At 37.5% G+C, this 18,536-nt stretch overlaps 2 protein-coding genes across 4 annotated transcripts in view; one reads left to right on the top strand and one right to left on the bottom strand.

Annotated features, from left to right (window-relative positions):
* Positions 1-5,911: 5,911 nt before the first annotated feature.
* Positions 5,912-10,647, bottom strand: puraa (purine-rich element binding protein Aa). Its single transcript, XM_052104570.1, has 2 exons — positions 10,476-10,647; positions 5,912-6,985 (listed from the first exon to the last, which is right to left on the bottom strand). The coding sequence occupies exon 2, from the start codon at positions 6,909-6,911 to the stop codon at positions 6,051-6,053; it is 861 nt and encodes a 286-aa protein (XP_051960530.1). The 5' UTR covers positions 6,912-6,985; positions 10,476-10,647; the 3' UTR covers positions 5,912-6,050.
* Positions 10,648-13,854: 3,207 nt separating this feature from the next.
* nrg2a (neuregulin 2a) overlaps positions 13,855-18,536 on the top strand; it is a 129,415-nt gene continuing 124,733 nt past the window's right edge. The window contains exon 1 of one of the 3 annotated variants that reach the window (XM_052104319.1): positions 13,855-14,784. In XM_052104319.1, coding sequence (XP_051960279.1) covers positions 14,373-14,784 — 412 coding nt within the window. In that variant the 5' untranslated portion in view covers positions 13,855-14,372. The remainder of the gene's footprint in view (positions 14,785-18,536) is intronic. The other 2 variants (XM_052104320.1, XM_052104321.1) reach the window with 2 other exon arrangements.

Here is an 18,536-nt window from a genome sequence, read left to right as displayed (position 1 = left end):
AAAACAACGATTACTGTTTTTTGATACATCAAATATTTCACGAGTAACATAAACCTGTTTGTAGGAGAGGATGCCAAACAGGAAGGAAGCTCATACAGATTTGTGAATGCAAATTACTACAACACTTGCCCTGCATCCAAATTGATGATTTGTTCAAGAGCTATGAGTACATATGTAAGACAGACAGTGTTTCAATAGTTTTGCCCAACAGGTAAAAATTTAAAAAACCATAACCTTTTTTTTATAGAGTAAATGAGCTTAAAGGAATAGTTAATCCAAAAATGAAAATTCTCTCATCATTTACTCACCCTCATGACATTCCTTCTTCTGCAGAACACTAAAGATTTTTTTTAAGAATATCTCAGCTCTGCAGGTCCATACATTGCAAGTGAATGGTGACCAGAACTCCAAAAGGGAGATAAAGTCAGCATAAGAGTACTCCAACAGACTCCAGTGGATTAATCCATATCTTCTGAAACAATACAGTTGTTTTTTTATGAGAAAAAAAAACAAAATAGAACACCTTTTTCACTGTACAATCATGATTTCAAGTTCAATTACACTTCCTATAGCGCAATATAGCACTCTGCACATGCGTCAAGCACTAGGAAGTATAATCAAGCTTGAAATCATGATCGTCGTGCCTGTTCAAACCAAACCAACTGGATCGCTTCAGAAGACATTGTTAAACCACTTCTTATGGAGCTTTCTGGAGTTCTGGCCACCATCCACTTGTATCGTATGGACCTACAGAGCTTAGATATTCTTCTAAAAATATTTGTTTGAGTTCAGCAGTAGAAAGTCATACACATATGGGATGGCATGAGGGTGAGTAAATGATGAGAGAATTTTCATTTTTGGGTGAACTATCCCTTAAAGTCATGATTTGTGTACCGTTTTCCTTCTTTTTTTTATTGCTGTTACTCAAACAAAATGTATCCATATTGGCTCAGAACATCTTCAGTCCAGTCCTCACAAAAGTCATAAAATTGGTTTTGGGTGTTCAACAACGATCTCCAGAAACACTAACAAAGATGCTTAAACACGCCAAACAGCAAGTGAGGTTGTATCTTGGCAATACTTAATGCGTATTGACATTAAAATTTACTTATCATTGCCACAATGCCCTGAGAACGCCATAAATTGTGAAAGTGCCACCAACTGATCAAAAGTTATAAAGTTTTAATGGCAAATCTTCTCACTTCTTAAAATCATCATGAGCCTATGAAATAAATAAATAATCTCCACCTTATAATATGCACGCACCATAATCACTGCTTGGAACTTCATTTATTACTTTTTAACCACTCAACAATATATTTAGTATTTTGATAGCATTTGTTTTTTTTTTATAGCTATATTTGATTTATATGACTACCCAACCAGACTTTTTCATGGCTTTTCAAAACAGTTATATGCCTTGCCATATCTTTTTTAATTCATTTAATATTTTAAAACTAAAGTTCTTCCTCACTTAAGAAGGAACACAAGGAAAAAGTATTTACAAGTATTTCATTAAAAAATAAATTTACAATTTAAATCTTTGCTAAAACAATTAGTTAATTAAAATGTTTCAATATTACTCTTTGAAATTGAATTCTGTCACTAACTAAGATCATCATAGTACAATCACAATGGTCATTAAAAGGTAGTCTGGCCATTTAAATAAAGGATTTTTTTTCACATAATTTACCAAAAATAGCTACTCAAACACTGGGGCAATTATCAGGTCAATAGAGTTTTTAAGTTGTTTTAAGTCATTCCTACACATGATAATATGCTATTTAATAATAATAATAATAACAAAACAAAAAAAACTAAATTGTTGCCAAAAGAGGCAACAATTTGTAGAGAGCCAGAGATCCGATTCAAAGGAAATCTGGAGAATCAAGTCAGCAGTGTTTTCTGAACATATATGAAGATTAACTAAAATAAAGCATAAGGCACAATTAAGACATAACATAAGACTTGTTCTTCAATTAACAAATGTATGTGATTTTTCAGGATACATTCAACAGAATTGCAGCGCAATCAATATCATTTTAAAATATCTAATGTTATTATGGTTGTTTAAATGAAAAAGACCCCATTCTCAACAGTATGTATTCTTCTGAAAAATGTAAGATGACAAAAGACTTGGATATGATCACACATCCAATGAAAATGTACTGTTATTGTTAGTTCACATTATACATTGGTTAACCATTGGAATTGGAAGCAACCATCATTACCCATACAGAAAAAGAAGATTGCATCAAATGACATTACGACACATGTTATTACAGTATGGTTAGTCTGCATGCTTTAGGTCAGACTCGGCACAAGAAATGCTCATATTCTGTTCCTTTAAAAGTGCTACATGAACTGTGTACACAAAGAAAACTTCATTGAAGTCAGAACCTTAATATTGACCTCAGCAAAAAAAAAAAAAAAGAACACTACATGAACGAGTGTACACAAGAAAAAGAAACACTTAGAAACATTTATATTGACATTCTTTTCATGAGAGGTGGTTAAATTAACATTTATTTTTTAATTTGTAAAATGTACATAAATTATATTTGACGCATAACCGCCGAATGAGTAATTCAGTGATCCTCTTTGCAAAGGGAAGGAACATAAGTTAAGATATAAAGAAAGGAAAACTGCACAAGGAATTCCTTGTTGAGATAATTTTCAAACAAACATTGGTCAGACATTTTCTCCAGCTGGTAAAGCAATGTGCTACTGACATCAACCACTGAAGACAGAAGAGGTCATCACACACCTTCATTAGAATCTTCCCATGTATGTTTTCCAAGAAAATTAAGGATACATATTGATTGCCCCTTACCCAAAGGCCTTGACACCATTCCATGTGACCAATAACCCCCAACCCTCAAATGTTAAAGGGACACTTCACCCTAAAATGAACATTCTGTCATAATTTAATAATTTTGTTCCAAATCTGTATGACATTCATTTGTGGAACACAAAAGGAGATATTAGGCAGAATATTCATTGTTCACTGTCACCATTTACTTTCATTGTATAGGGAAAAATAGATGCAATGAAAGTGGTTGGTAATTGAGACTAAAGCTGGTCGCGCACCGGACGAGAAGCACCACACAAGGTAGGACGAGGCACAGGTATCATGCACAGGAAAGCCCAAAGTTTTGAGTCTAGTCACCAAACACACAAACGTTATAAAGGTTTTCAAAGGCTACATCATTAAGAATTAACAAAGTGACGTTGATGAGTTTGCAGGTTAGTGAATGAAACTGGTGCAACTGCACAAACTGAACAATTAGAAAAGGGACATTTATTATGCAAGCCTTGAATAGTCTTAATTCAAGCTGTCAAACCACAAAAAGACATACTTATAACTGAAAATACATTGTGTTGGCTATATGAAAGATAAATGTACACAATGTTTCATCCAGTCATGGCTACAGTAAGTAATCAATTTCCTTTAATAATGATTTGGGTTGAATTTAAAGGAAAACTATGCGAGTGGTGTTCTGTGGCGCTGCAGAATTTCAAGCAGCCTCCAGAGTCGTAGCTGGGTGCCATCGAAAGATGACGAATGGCAACGGCGGTTTGTGTACATTTATAGAAAACAACTGTTTTGAATTTTAGAACGCCCCATGTTGTCTACTAGACACGTCCGTTGTGCGACCCTTTTAAAATTCTGCCTCACATCTGCTTGTTTGTTCCAAGAAGGAAAAAAAAAAATTCAGGTTTGGAACAACATGACAGTGAATAAATGACATCATTTTTGTTTTGGGGTGAACGATCCCTTTAAGAGGAACAGAGATGGAACAGGGGCACATTGATAACATGAATGTTCACAAAAAGTGCAGACAGAATAGATAACTGCTATATGTTCACTTCACCAAGTTGGGTGAAGCTTGCTTATTAAAATTGGTTTCTTTTCCAGAAACAGACCTTTTTTTAAGTGCAGATAAAAAGGCTTTAAAAAATAATAAAAACCTTTAAACAAATAAACGTGGAATTCAGCCACATGCATTTCAAATATTAATCATATATTTAATTGATATACTTATATTGCCAACATTGGCACTTTCAATATTGCACACAGTAATGAAATATAGCACTGGAAAGAAATAAAAAGTAAAAGGGGAGAAAACAATTTAGAAAACTTTGTGAGACAAAGTTTCCATAATGACAAATTACGTGACGCAACACTGAAAATTTATAGGGAAATGGGGTAAAAGACATGCTGGCCACACACCACAAATAGGCTTTTAGGTCTGTGACAAATGACACATTACTGCCAAACTATGGAGGCTTCAGTTAAAAACCTCATAATAAAGTGTGCCTAGCATTTGATAAACTAAGGGAAGGCTAATCCGCTTTGTCAAGGTTACGAACACCTTGTGATGTTTATGTATGGGAAAATGCCTAGGTGATTTCCGATCATGAGGACTGAGTAACCAGTCGGGATCAGAGGTATCGCTTTAAAACCTGCAAACAATGATTTCCTTCTCATTAAGGAACCGAGCCAGCCCATCTGACCACAAGTTATGCAATAGCATACAGGAGGGCCAGGACCCAACCAAAACAGACAAGGAAAAAAAAAGAGACAAGAACCCAAACATAGATCCAAAGCATCAGCCAGTGTATAAGCATGCGGAGTCTGTAAGGCACCAGGTTGTTCAATGCTGAAGAGTATGCTCCCCAACAAGTTTCATTAAAGTCAGGGTTTCCCAATACATGTCCTCAAGGGCCCCCATGGAAAAAGGGGTTTTGTTTTCTGATCAAACAGTCAAAGCGTTGATATTATCTTATTATGTATGTTCTTACATTTCTAATTCCTTAAAATAAGACTACCTGACCAAACTTTACTGGCATTATGGACATTTAAAACCATCACAGAGAAGAGTCCTTGAGGACGAACATTGAGAAATCCTCCTCAATGTGGCTGTGTACAGGTTAACATGCAACTCCAGCATTCCTTGGTGCCACTCATACTCTCATTGGTAGACTAATATATAGTTTTTAAACTCTTTTATCGATTGTTTGTCCAATCCCCCACTAAAAACGTGGGATGTTTTCTACTCCACTGAAATACATCTGATTCACAAAATCATACTTTGTATATTTTACTACATTAGCAATTTCATACGACTATCTGTATGTGTATCGAGGGGTCTAGTAGATCAGGGATGCAACTTGTTACGTTACAAAAATGTTTTGAAGAGCTCTTTCGTTTCTGTTGTCATTGCTCCGGCTTATTAAGTACCTTTGTATACCTTTTTTTTATACACTGTGCATGACAATGAGATACAAATACATAGCATATCATCTGCATGACAATAACTTCAATAAAATAATACATTGGTAATACTCCTCAGAATGTTTGTGAAGAGGTCTCCATGTGGACTACCACACTAAAAATGGATAACAGGTTGATATTTTCACATCAAGATACCTAGCAAGCCCTCAGGTGATGCTTGTAATATCTAGTGGCATGGCTACCAAGATAACCTCTTCAGATGACTTTAAATTTTGGTACAAAAAAACCCAAAACTAAACAAAACAAAAAATCAAGCTAAAATATCTGATTTGTGCTGAAGTCATTAGCTCACATGTCAAGGAATTATTTCCTAGTAACACGGCAATAACTCCATTTGAACATTGCAAACACTTCTTGGAACGTGTAAAAAGTTCTCGGTTAATAAGGGAAACAAACGCTCAGTTCTTCTGTAATCAAGTAGGAAACACAGTTCATATATATAATGTCATTACTTTGTTTAGCAGCCGCTTACTGTATTAATGGTGTGTAAGTGGAATAACATCCAGCGATGGGTGGCGAGTTTCAACTGTAAGTTTGTGAAGGTTGTTGTATTTTTGTGGGTAGTGCTCCCTTGGAGTTAAACAGTTAAATCTTTATGTATCTTTCTCTCTCTTTTTTTTTTTTTTTTTTACATTTTTTTTATTATTTTTTTTACAGTAAAATTCTCTTACGTATGATTTCTCTTTATGTTATTCTGATTATTTCTTTTTTCTTCTTCTTCTTTCTTTTTTTGCATGTTTTCCCTCCACTATCAATCCTCGTCCCCATCGTCTCCGTGCATCTCTTCTTGCTGCTGCTGCAGCTCGCTTGCCCTTTTTTCCCTCTGCTTCTCTTGAATCTTTTTCATTTCGTCTGCGTATTTACAGAAAGTGTTGCCGAATTTGGACCACACTTTGTAGGGCACTGTGATAGAGTTGCGATAGGTGGGTTTTACCTCGCTTACCCTCATGAACACCCCGTACTTATTGGAGCCCACGTCAAAGAAAAAGCGCTTGTTGTCCACAGTCAAAGAGGTTCCCTCTGGCAGTTCCGCGGGCTCGTCCTCCACTCCGTAGTCGTCGATGAGTTTGGCGAGAGCATCGCGAAACTCGATAAGTCCCTGCGCAGGAAGAGCGATCGTCTGGCCTTGTGTGGACCCCAAACCGGGCCCCCGGTTAACGGTCTGTCGGATCCGTAGAAACCGGCCCCTCTGGTTCTCCTTTAGATCCATGTAGTACTTCCGATTCTCCCGGACCAAAAACTCACTCTTCAACGCCCTCCGGGGCTCGTCTTGCGCTATGTCCGGATTGCTCGGCCCCAGCTGGGCATAGTGCTCGATGAAGTCCCCCAAGTAGTCACGGAACTCGACAGCGACAGACATGGAGAGAGTGAGACGGCTCTTGTTTCCCCCGGCCCCTACTTCTGCTATCTTTAAGAAGCGGCCTTTCGCGTTCTGCTTTACGTCCAGATAGAAGCGCTTGTTCTGGATGTCAACCCGCTTCGAGGCGAGCTCTTGCGTCTCGTGCTGCAGCCCGGAAGCCGAGCCCGCCCCTCCTGTCACTGGGTGCATGGAACCGACACCCGGGCCCGTGGCTGCTCCTCCCTGCTCACTTCCACTGTCTCTGTCCGCCATGATGCTGCCTGCCTTCTCCCTCTGTCTTACTGCAAGCCTACTGCCAACCAGCCACGCCACCGCTCTCGCGAGATCTGTGTGAGGAGAGAACACGAGCGCTCTTCAGATCTGCGTGCGCATTATGGGCACCTAAACCGAATAACCTTAGATTCATAGTATAAAAGGTTTAGCATTGTTATCGCACTGCCTAATCACATCATAGGTTTGTGCGAGAAGGAAGGTAATAATCCGCACATTCAAAGAAAAATTTAGCTCATTGTGTCCATTGTTTTGGTCCTTCGGCCTCGTTATTTTGTGTCAACTAAACTTGCCGCTTATCTTATATACTAGCCTGTATTACATTAGTATCTTAATATATTACAAATAAATCTACTGACCGTCGATACAGGCACGATTTGCTGAGTTTTACGTGTTTGGTGTCCACGTGGGACTTTACTTGCAAAATGCTATTGTAGATTAAATATTGCAGGAACACGCAAAGCCTGGAAATAATTCATTGTTATACATATGAATTAATAGAATTTGGTTTAATTCATTTTAATCTCATTGAAGAATGCCCTGGAATTTACCAACGTTTTGATGCAACCCGACAGGTTTAATCCCAGATTTGTGGAACTTTTTCTAGTTATTTACAAATTGATCTGCTTTGTCATGACAATAATAACAGTAGATATCTGGAAATACGTTTGATACAGTAAGTTTTAAGCTAGTATTTTGATGAAATGAATAATTGATATAAAAGTTTGTTTTCTAAACTGTTTTAAGGTGGGTGAATTTTAGTAGAAAAGACTAGGTAAAGGCATGTGTTAGGACATTTTTACGATTTTCTGTAGGTTGATGGAATGTAGGCATACAAGCTACTCTTTGTTTTGTTTCTTCTCTCCACGACTACATCGTTATGCATTTATACCACATGCAAATCAGTCATGATAATCAACAAGATAACATACCTGAATATTTTTTGTTTTGTAGTTGATCAACCTCTTATTTTCTAAAATTACCAGGTTAACTGCCAATAAAGTTTCCGATTCAGTTAAAGCACAGCTTCGCCAACATGTTGAGAAGAGTATGTCTGAAGACAGAAAAGTTGTTTTTGGTTTGATAATTTTTTTAAAAGGTTCAATTTTAGAATAGATTTTTTATTTATTCACATGTTTGATTGTTTTTCAGCAGATACTTTCTGGCCAAAATGGTTCACATGGATATGCAAATGTTGAGAAAATGACATATCAATATGCTTAAATGAAACATTCGTGCAATATAAAAATGAACACAATTAATGCAAACTGTTCCAATGCAGCTGTAGCGCGTCTCTGAAATTATGTAGGCCTTGCTATTTCAAAAAATATGATTTGAATTAAATAATAGATCATTAATCAGTCATTAATAATTTGTAATATAAAATAATGAAGCTATAGGCCTACGATTATAATTGATTTAGTAAAATATCTTAAATGAATATTGTTGATTAAATCTAAATGCATTGCTTCTGAATTTAGCAGACAATCCGCACAAAATGTATGAACAATGTCTGACAATGTAATACAGATTTAAATTGGCACATTCGTTTAAAATGTAACAAATGTTTAATACATATAAAAATGCATCACTTTGATAACGATTTGTATTATAGCAGCGTCTTATAGCATATATGTGTAGCCTAGTCGTAGAAATATTGCCCAAACTCAAGGTTATTATATAAATATAAAAAAATCTAAATTGCACATACATAATTTTAATTAATATTTATTTATTTTATTCATTTGAACTGTTATGTCATTTAACTGAAATTGTATGTATTAACTTTGGAATGTGATCGCTTTTGTAAACGTGTAGCCTAATATTTTTCAATGCTTCCATGAATTATTGAATCTCTCTAACAATTAATTTTATACATCTGTATAAAATAATCAGACTGTTCGTTAAAAATAAGGGAATCTATGCAAGGCTTATCAGCTGTTAGCTACATCTTTTATTGAGGCAAGAATGTAAATATTCGGTTGCATATATTCTAATTGTATTGTAGTCTAAATGTACGTTCTAACTTTCACAAATGTGCTGTGTACATTAAAATATCAAACAATCTTTATTAAAACAATTTGGTTGAGTTTAATATTATTTTGAGGTTATATCTAAAATACAATAACATATTTAGGGATTATGAAAGAACCAAAAGTAAAAATTATATATATAAATAATTGACTCTTAACCCAAAAGCCTGAAATGTAATTACGTAGATTAGGCTAAATGAGATGATTTTGAATTCATATAAATATACCCACTGGATTGAGAAAAAAAAAATTATATTATATATATATACTTACAATAGTATCATGATACGTGTACAATGTACGGCAACCTCGACATACAGAAACTTTAATAGGATATACTTGTTTGTGAGAGGAAAATAACATAAACATTCAGTTTTCTTCAGTCCAGCAATAAACAACATGAAGTGATGGGTCCACGCTTTAACTAAAATGACGCATTTTAATTGTTAATGTTTCTTTCTTTCATCGAAGATACGGTGATCACAGGCATTCATGCAAATCAGGCCTAAAAGGAAAAGCTTTGAATGCATTATTATTTGTGCTTATTATTTTACACTAACAGACATTTACATTTGTAATGTTTCTCTCCAGGATCTTGTAGCTACAAATCACCGAGGATACGCCGAACACAGACAGCCTACGTAGAAATCAGGCCTAGTTAGGAAAAAGTGCATACAATTTTATATTCATGCTTTAATAATTAAAGTGGGATTATCATTTATATTTTACGGCCAAAAATGTCACTTTAATAAATAGACTGTATTTATATAGAATACACAAATAATAATAATAAAAAAATTAAAATAATAATAAAACATTTAGTTTTAATGATTCCAGACTGTTTTCTGGGTTAAGCTTCTATTACAAGTGTTTTTTCCCCCTGATTAAAACATAAAACTACATTAACTCTGTATTTAAGGCTATCCACCATAAATAAAAAGTGTGTGTGTTTTTTTTTTTTTAGAAAACTTTTTGTGACCTGTTGAAGTCCCACTAGAATGAAGAATGGTTTACCTGGCTATTCGTTACTGAAACGTAACCAACATTTTGTCATTTTAAACTTCTCACTAAGAAATGTATTTTGGCCTAACACAATGACAGTGCGCACTTGTGCGCGTCTATATAAAAGAAAAATAGAGTGAAGGAAAGAGGGACTGTTGGCTTCAATTCTTTAGCGTCACTCAAAGGTTTGATGTGTTTTTTGGTCGAAGGTGAACGCTCGAAGGCTTGAACACAACGGTATGCCACAGTCACACTTAAATAGGCACACTGCATTTGCCGCAACTGTCTGTCAGCCTCTGATCATCCTTGCTGTCTGTCACCACTGTAAACAGTTACGGACTTTGCGCAAGCAGTCTGTTATATACACCCCCCGTGTGCGAAAATTCAATCCTTGGCCGTTATTTTGATTATAAAACAAATGCACCGCGGAATACCATGACATATTATCCCAAAGTGCAGTGCTGTTGCCAAAGTCGCAGACCTCATATCGAGCGACGTGGTTATATCTTACCCCGCTCAGTCTGCAGGCAGAGCGTAAGCCCTTGTGCAAGCCCTTCGCAGTTGAACACTGTCAAAAACAAAGATGAAAACCTGTAAGCCCCGACGGCCTACTGTAAACACTGCCGCGGTGCTGCTTCACCGATGCGCCGTTCACAAGATGGAACGAAAGAGCAAGTCGTGGCATGGAGACGGACGCACGCAGGAGCTCAACGCTGTGCGCGTGGAGTCTGATGTCAGCACGCTCAGCTGGGGAAAAGCATGCTCGTGCGCCTCGCACTGTTGCTTTCTTGATACTACAACTGGAGATGCTATATTAATATAAGCTACAGGAAGCAGAATCTTATTTGAAAACGGACTAATTTAAGTGTTTTACCATGTATTTCAAGTGTTTTAAAAAAGAGTTTTGAGCCATTAAACTCATATCTCACTAAGCTGGTAGTCTTAGTGAAGGTTTAGGGCTGGGTTTACTAAGTAGAACATTTATGTACGTACGTTACAAGCTACTAAATTTCAACGGTTTGTAGCTATTACAATAGTAGAATCTTTAAGTAACCTAATGCGTAAAATACGTTCGTAAATTATCAAGAGCCTCGAACGGATATGTCATAAGGCTTTCACGGTTTATCAGAGACAAAGGGACACAAAACAAATATTATGTTATTATTATAGGCTATTATTATGCCAATGAAAAATAAAGTAAAATAAAATAAACCCCCTTTAAACGATACTCTGCAGTAAGCAGTAAATTATCTATGGAAGTTCAGGCCTACTTTGATGACATGGCAAAACTATACCTTGAAGTATGATATATGCTTAATTATGTTAAATTAATAAGAAATATGTGACGCTGCAATAGTTTCCACACTAAATAACTAAATAGATATAAAACTAAGCATTTGAGTAAGCATGTGCTATAGCAGAGATTATTTCGCAGAGATGGGCCACGTCCGTCTGTTTAAATGAATGTGAGAAATTGGAACGCTCAACCAAGAAGTTCTGAGCGTCCAACGGTCAAAGGATGTAGAAAGGAAGACCCGCCTTACAGTTAAAAGAGCCAGTCGCCATTTAGATAAATCACCTGCCAATCAACTATTGTGCACATGCACGTTATCTATACCAAGCCGTTTTTTAGCATAATATGATGTAAAGAATCACAATTTATGATTCCAATATTGTCAGATTTTATTGCTGATGTGAAATATGTACTTCGGTTGTAATCTTGACCAATCGTATTTGAGATTTTGGTCTTTCCTCATTCAAGTAGATGGGAGCTGCACAGGCATGACTGGAAATAGCCTCCAGTGAGCGTTTCAAACATGGCCGACAGTGGACTGACTTGCTAGAGAGACTTTGGCTATAGCTAGTGCGCCAACATATTTGGCTATGAGCGCCAACCACTCTCTCTTCCTCCTCCTCTTCTCCATTTTCTAATGGCAGGTTCAGATATGCTCCTTTTTGCCTCTGTATGGCATTCACATATTCAACCCAGTCTCGTGAAAATTCGTGCATATTTTACGAGTTGGCAATTTCGTATGATTTCCTATGAGTATAAATGTGTACAATTCATAAAGAAAGTTAAAAATATGAAATGTTAGTTTCAATTTTATTAAGTTTATTTAAGTATCAAACACATCAGATTTGTAAATTTTGTACCATTACAAACTGTGTAAAAACTTGCGAAGTAAAAAAAATTAATACATCTTTCTAGTCATTTATTTCAGTGTATAGATGAACCTAGCGTCGTCCTATATGTAAGAAAATCTACACGTGTTAGCTCACTACCTGGCCGTGGCTATCATTGGCTGTTATTTGTGCTTCTGTGAATTCCTGCCGGTTAAACCATTTTTAATTATCCACATCGCGTGGAATCACACTATACATTTATAATACCAGTCATACTTTAGCCATAATCATTTATTTGAATATATACTGTAATATTTAATAACTTTCAGCGCCTTCTCAAGATAACAATGTATTTTCACAATATTCGTGTTGCGGAGCAAACACCTGGAAACACTCCAGGTGTTTGGCTTAAGTGCACCAAACGGCTTCTACTTAATAACGAGCGATCAACCTGCTGGTTTGGGAAATAGGAGTTAACCCATCGTAAATTAACGAAGGACGTAAGATACGATGTTGAGAATGGTCTGCGGTGAAACCCGGCTTTGTTTCAGAACCATGGACAGTAACCAACATCCCGATGATTATTAACGACGTTTCGAACGATCTGATCTGATTTCTGAAATGTTTCAGAACATGATTCAGTGGCTTCCTTTGTAGTCGAGTAGGCGACGATACAAAAATGCGACTTTATTAACCAGGTATGGACTCCAGATTTCTGTTCCACTAACTAAGAGTTAAAAACGACTGATGCTTATTTAAGACTGATGCAGCAGGTAAGCTACTTCAGCAAAAAGATTTGAGCTAACAAAAGGTTAAAACCCAATTTGCTCCAGTGTAGTCTCTGTAATGTCACAATAGGCTACATGTAAAAGGCATATTATATGCTTTGGGGGAAAACATCAACAAAAATAAGAAAATTAGCAATTTTAGCAAAGTAAGATAGTATGATTGTTTGAATGTCTGACCTGTGATTCCTAACAGTAATCTTAGAAAGGGTGGCTCTCACGTCTTGTGCGAACAGAACGGTAGATGTCGCTCTTAGTGAATATTTTAGCTCCACTCCTTTGCAGATCCACAGGTTCAGCCTTCATTTACTTCTCTACGTTAGGATTTAGGTTATTTTATATTTTGGCCATAGCCAGTGAAAACCTAACATTTATATTTCTCATATCTTTCTACGCCGTCGGTGTCTCTTGTTATAGCCTACATAACCATCATTCCATGCATATATGATTGATCTTATTTGTGTATCAGATGCTTTGTATTTTGTATGGCATCCTTTTTGTTTCTTCTTTTAATATCTTAAAATTGTTTATATCTGTCCATGCATGCATCAGCGATGCAATGGCAATCCGACGTATCCAATGGGTTTGATGCAACGCCTCACTATCATTTTTTTCTCTCTCTAGGCAGAGCGGCCAATGTGACCCGAATGCAGGGCATGATTTAGTAATGGAATGAGACGCAAAACTCATTCAACGCTGTCGTTTCACAAAATAGAGACGCTGAAAACCATTCGCTCTGTTAGGCATCGCGTTCAATGCACCGCAAATCTCTGGAAGCAGTAACATTAGCCTACTGCGTTGCTGTGACAATTTAAATGGAGATTTAATGTGGGTGCTCCCGTGCACCATACATTTTGGGGTTTTCTTATTCTTTTTTATTCGATAAGGATTGATGATTGGAGAGATCATGGATTGACTTGCTGCATATTTCCCTCGGTCCGTCCCTGATAGATAGGGGTGGCAGAAAGCGACGGGGCAGCAGGGAGACGGCAACAGTGTAAAGCTGTTGGCATATATTCTACGAAAGTGCATCTTGCATCGCATGTGGTGAGTGGATATTGAAAGTAATAGTTTACTGCAGCATTGCACATTTCACTGCAGTCAGTGCCGAGCAGGGCGCGCTCACCACTGCAATTTTTGGGCAAAGATTGACTGGCGGCGTCTTGCGGATATCTGCCTATGCCTTTGGAGGAGGCAACATCCACGACTTTAACTACATTTTAGGATGCGCTTCAGCAGAATGCAGTTAAGGGATTTTTATTAAGCCAGCATCATTACACCGTTTCCGGTTTCCAGTTGGTGATTCCCTGTAGCAAATTTATTGGAAAAAAAGCAGCGGATCCCGATGGCATGGACACTTACGCAAGGTCTGCCGCGCCGCCGTGCTACTGGAGCCTATTCGCAGTGTTTTCCCTCAACCCAGCTCCACCGCCACCGCCCCGCAGCCCAGAGAGCCCTGCCGCAACGCGACCACCGACCATCGAGCCAAAGCAGGCGGCATGAGGAGGCTTGATTCGGTACACTTATCCATGCTGCTCATCGGGGTCTCCTTCGCCTGTTACTCCCCGAGTTTGAATTCCCTGCAGGACCAGGCTTACCGATCCGCCGTTGTGATTGAGGGCAAGGTGCAATCCGCGCCTCAGAACGTCTCAGCGGAGTCGTACAGTGTGAATGTCAAAGTCCTGGACGTGTGGCCGCGCAACAGCGGGGGTCTGGAGCGGGAGCAGCTCGTCACAGTGGGGGAATTTGGCTCGGAGACTCCGTGCGCCAAAGTGAAAAAGAATCACAAGTACATATTTTTCATGGACCCTACTGAAGAGCCCTTGGTTTTCAAAGCATCGTTTGCGCCCTTAGATACCAGCGGGAAGAATCTAAAAAAAGATGTTGGGAGAATCTTGTGTGAAGACTGCGGTAAGTTTATTCCAACAAAATGCTTGTACTGAGGGTTGCAAATGTGATAGATTGGCATTTGCCGTCGCTCTTGATTATGCTTATGTGTGGTGCGGATGACATCAAAATGTTTGGTCTATAAGTAACAGATGGGTGCATCGTGAGTGCATCTCTGCAGCAATAGTGGGCAGGAATAAAAACGGTTAAAGATTTTTCATGGTATCGTCAGACATATGCAAAGACATATGCCGTATACACGCGCACGCCCACAGACGCCCGCACACGCGTCCTCGCAGTTCATCTGTAGGATATTACTTGAGTTATTTACAAGACCATTTCTTAATTAAACTGAGCTATCTTAATGTTCTTGGTGTAACAATTCGATAGGTCCCATATACAATTACCGGTTGTATGCACATGAAAAGTCAAATATATATATATATATATATATATATACATATACAGTATTCTCGAGTTGTTAGACCAAAATGACTCGTTATGATGTTTAGCATTTAGCTCATCGCTCTGTTGGGAATAAGAAAGTTGCTGGTCTGCGCTTGTGTATTAGGCCTTCAGAACAACTGCACTGGGAATGGACCCTTTAAAACTCAACTCAGGACTGAGGGAATGTCTTCCTATCAACCCTTCGTCTTCATTTTCAATTACTGTTTGTATGAAATAGTTATGTTTCCCGGATATAGAGAGATACTTGACATGTGTATGACAATGGTAAGTAAGCCCAGTATATTCCTCAAAAGCACAATACACCTTTTAACCTCCAGTCAGCTGTTATGCTTTAATTAAGATTCAAAGCGTCATCCCAGATCAAACTCACTCTTCCCTCATTGTAGTGAAAGCCTAACTATAGGTGCTTCCACACTCTGGATAAGTTTTAGGACACGGAGTTTTTACAGGCCTACTTACAGGGGCTCCTACTAGTAACACGTTTTTGCCTCCGTCTGCGCTGTTTTTCAATAGTTTTTCTATGTAGGCTAAACATGCGCTGAACGGCCCCTTAACCGCTTTAGATTTCCGCTGTCCATGGTGCTGTTCCGTGTTCTCTTCATTTTATGAATGCGTGCCAAGCAGGAGAAGCACGTGATAAAAAAGAAGATATAAATGGAATTATGATTTCATAACTGCAGGTTGAAGCATATTTGAGTAGCTTACAATACAGAGGCCTTGAATAAACTATCGATTTGAACTAAGCTCGTCCATAAATTGACAATCTTGTCTTTTTCAAAGATCAACGAGTGGTCTTTAGATGACTTTGCAGTTTCTTTTCACAGACTCTTTTCTTAATTTGCCAGAGAAAGTGTTGTGAATCTAGCATCTGCTTTGGACAAACTTGTGTGATGCAACAAATCCATTTACATGAGACTCCACCTGGCTGAAGCCATCTCTTTGCAGTGAGAATGGTTAACAGGTGATAGGCCTACTCAGTTGTGCTAAACAAAAATCTAGTATGTCAGAGACTGCAAGGTATTATTGAACTGTTGGTGATGAGGTGGCTGAACCTTAGCCTACCATTCACTAATAAGAACTCTGCTCTGTACCTCCAGTGAACATAGAGTGATGTGAAAAGAGATTCAAGAGGTTGTTGGAAAAGAGGATGGTCATGATCTTACATGCACTTAACAAGTGGATAGGTTAGTTTGATTATTTTATAATCATCAGTGGGGTGGCTGTGGCTCAGGTGGTAGAGCGGGTCGGCTGCTAATCGCCAGGTTGGTGGTTCGATTCCTAGCCCACACGACTCCACATGCCGAAGTGTCCTTGGGCAAGACACTGAACCCCAAGTTGCTAGCGCCTTGCATGGCAGCTGTGCCACCATTGGAGCGTGAATGTGTGTGTGAATGGGTGATTGGGACAGAGTGTAAAGCACTTTGGTGACCTCTAAGGTAAAAAAAGCGTTATAAAAATGCACACCATTTATGAGAGTATCTGCTCATATTTTCATTCTGTGTGACCTTCTTGTGTCTTTAGTGTCTAAATTTCCCCATCTTATTCTTGAGGAAACGTTACAACTTCAAGCACTGTTTCTGCCATAAAAAAGTGCCTTAAACACAGTGAGCTTTAAATACTCAAATAACTATGTAAACGTTTGTGTCGCATATTAGATGGAAATGATGTCCAGCGACGTCATTGGCTGTAGTGAAAGTCGTAAGTATTCAAACGAAGGTAGTCACCATATCATACAAATTAGCCTCATTTAGAAAAGTCGTACGGATCCTGACGATTTCGCCGTGAGTGTGTGTTGCATACACAAGTTGCCAACAATGAACCGCAGCATAATTTAGTTTTCATTTTTCTTTTCTTTCTTTTTTCACATTTTATTCATACGTCTGTTGTATTTGTTGTCATTTTCAGTTATTTGTCAAGTGGTGATTATTGAGAGTTCATATTATAGGCCTATTTAAGTTGTTTTAGAATGTCACTTGTTTTTACTGAGTTGCATGCGTGCTCAGTTGTGACTTTGGCATTCGCATCTCTGAAATTAAAAACAAAATCACAAAGGGCTGATAATATGACGATAATCATGATCACGCTCACACTCTGCCATCCACTATTGTTGTCATAGATACCATGGAACGTTGTAATGGAATTTGGAATCCCTTGCCCTCTGTGACGTGACGTCTTTCGGGTATATAAAGCCAAGGTTCCTCCTGGTTTACTCACTAAGTGATCCCCTACACATCAGCGCTTTTGAATTTGCTAGAATCAGTTACATGATCTGCATATTAATTAATAACATTTATTGTATAGATTAATTAATGAAATAAGCATTATTTGGCATTATAAGCCTTTCCCCCCACACTTGGCAAGACAAGTTGATTTTTGAGTAATAAATTAAGATGCAAATTTTTTATAAATAACTTATGCTAATTCAAAATAACCACTTCAGAAAGCGTTATCAATTTTCTCTTAATTTCCATCATATTTGGCATTTCATAACATCTCAAACATTCTATAAACAAATTAATCTCCATTGTGATTGGATCAGTTAATGTGAGCCCAACATTTGTTTTATGGGAGCCTTTACAGCTCTATTGAAAATGCTAAACCAGTTCACTTTAAATCAACTTAATATATTTATATTTGAGATGAGAACATAATTATATTGCATAAAGTCTAAATGTTATTCAACACCGTCATCAAAAAGTGATATGATCACATTGCTATGAACTGTTTAAATGGATTCAGACTTCAAACGAGTGGTGTTCATTCAGCATGATTTTTACTGCATGCTCAATTATTTAAAATGAGCTAATGCAGCAAATGTAATGTATTTCTATGCCAAATGAAACAGGAGACTTGTTGGTGTTTAATGTTCTGTTATGATGGGATTTATAGGATTTTCTCTCATGTTACATTTTTTTGAAGGTTACCATTGCAGAGAAGAGTGGAGCTAATGGTTAGGTCGAGGTTGGGTACAATACTGGTGAATAAACAGTGTGTATTGCTTTTCTCATGAAGCAAATTTAGGTCCCAAAACTTGTTTTGGGATCTGTAAACTGTAAAATAGTACAAAAATATATTTAATATTCAAATATGTTTGTTGCTAGCTTGCAACAAGCTGCAAGGTTATTTGAAGCGATCATATTTAAGTTAGGTTAACTCAATTCATTTAGATTTTTGCTACACAATGTATTTGAGTAGAGCCTACATTCATTTAATATCAAACAAACTCATTTTCATTTTGTGGGTCCAAAGCCCATTTATTGAATTAAGTTGAACCAACAATTTTTATCAGTGTACACTCAAAAAATAGC

The sequence above is a fragment of the Xyrauchen texanus genome, chromosome 34 (genome assembly GCF_025860055.1).
Source record: "Xyrauchen texanus isolate HMW12.3.18 chromosome 34, RBS_HiC_50CHRs, whole genome shotgun sequence".
NCBI classification, from domain to species: domain Eukaryota; kingdom Metazoa; phylum Chordata; class Actinopteri; order Cypriniformes; family Catostomidae; genus Xyrauchen; species Xyrauchen texanus.
The sequence above is the reverse complement of the archived record's forward strand: the minus strand, read 5'-3'. Positions and strand labels throughout refer to the sequence as shown.

Excerpts from the sequence above, each read along its gene's own strand:
- puraa (XM_052104570.1), bottom strand. The coding sequence starts at position 6,911 with ATGGCGGACAGAGACAGTGGAAGTGAGCAGGGAGGAGCAGCCACGGGC.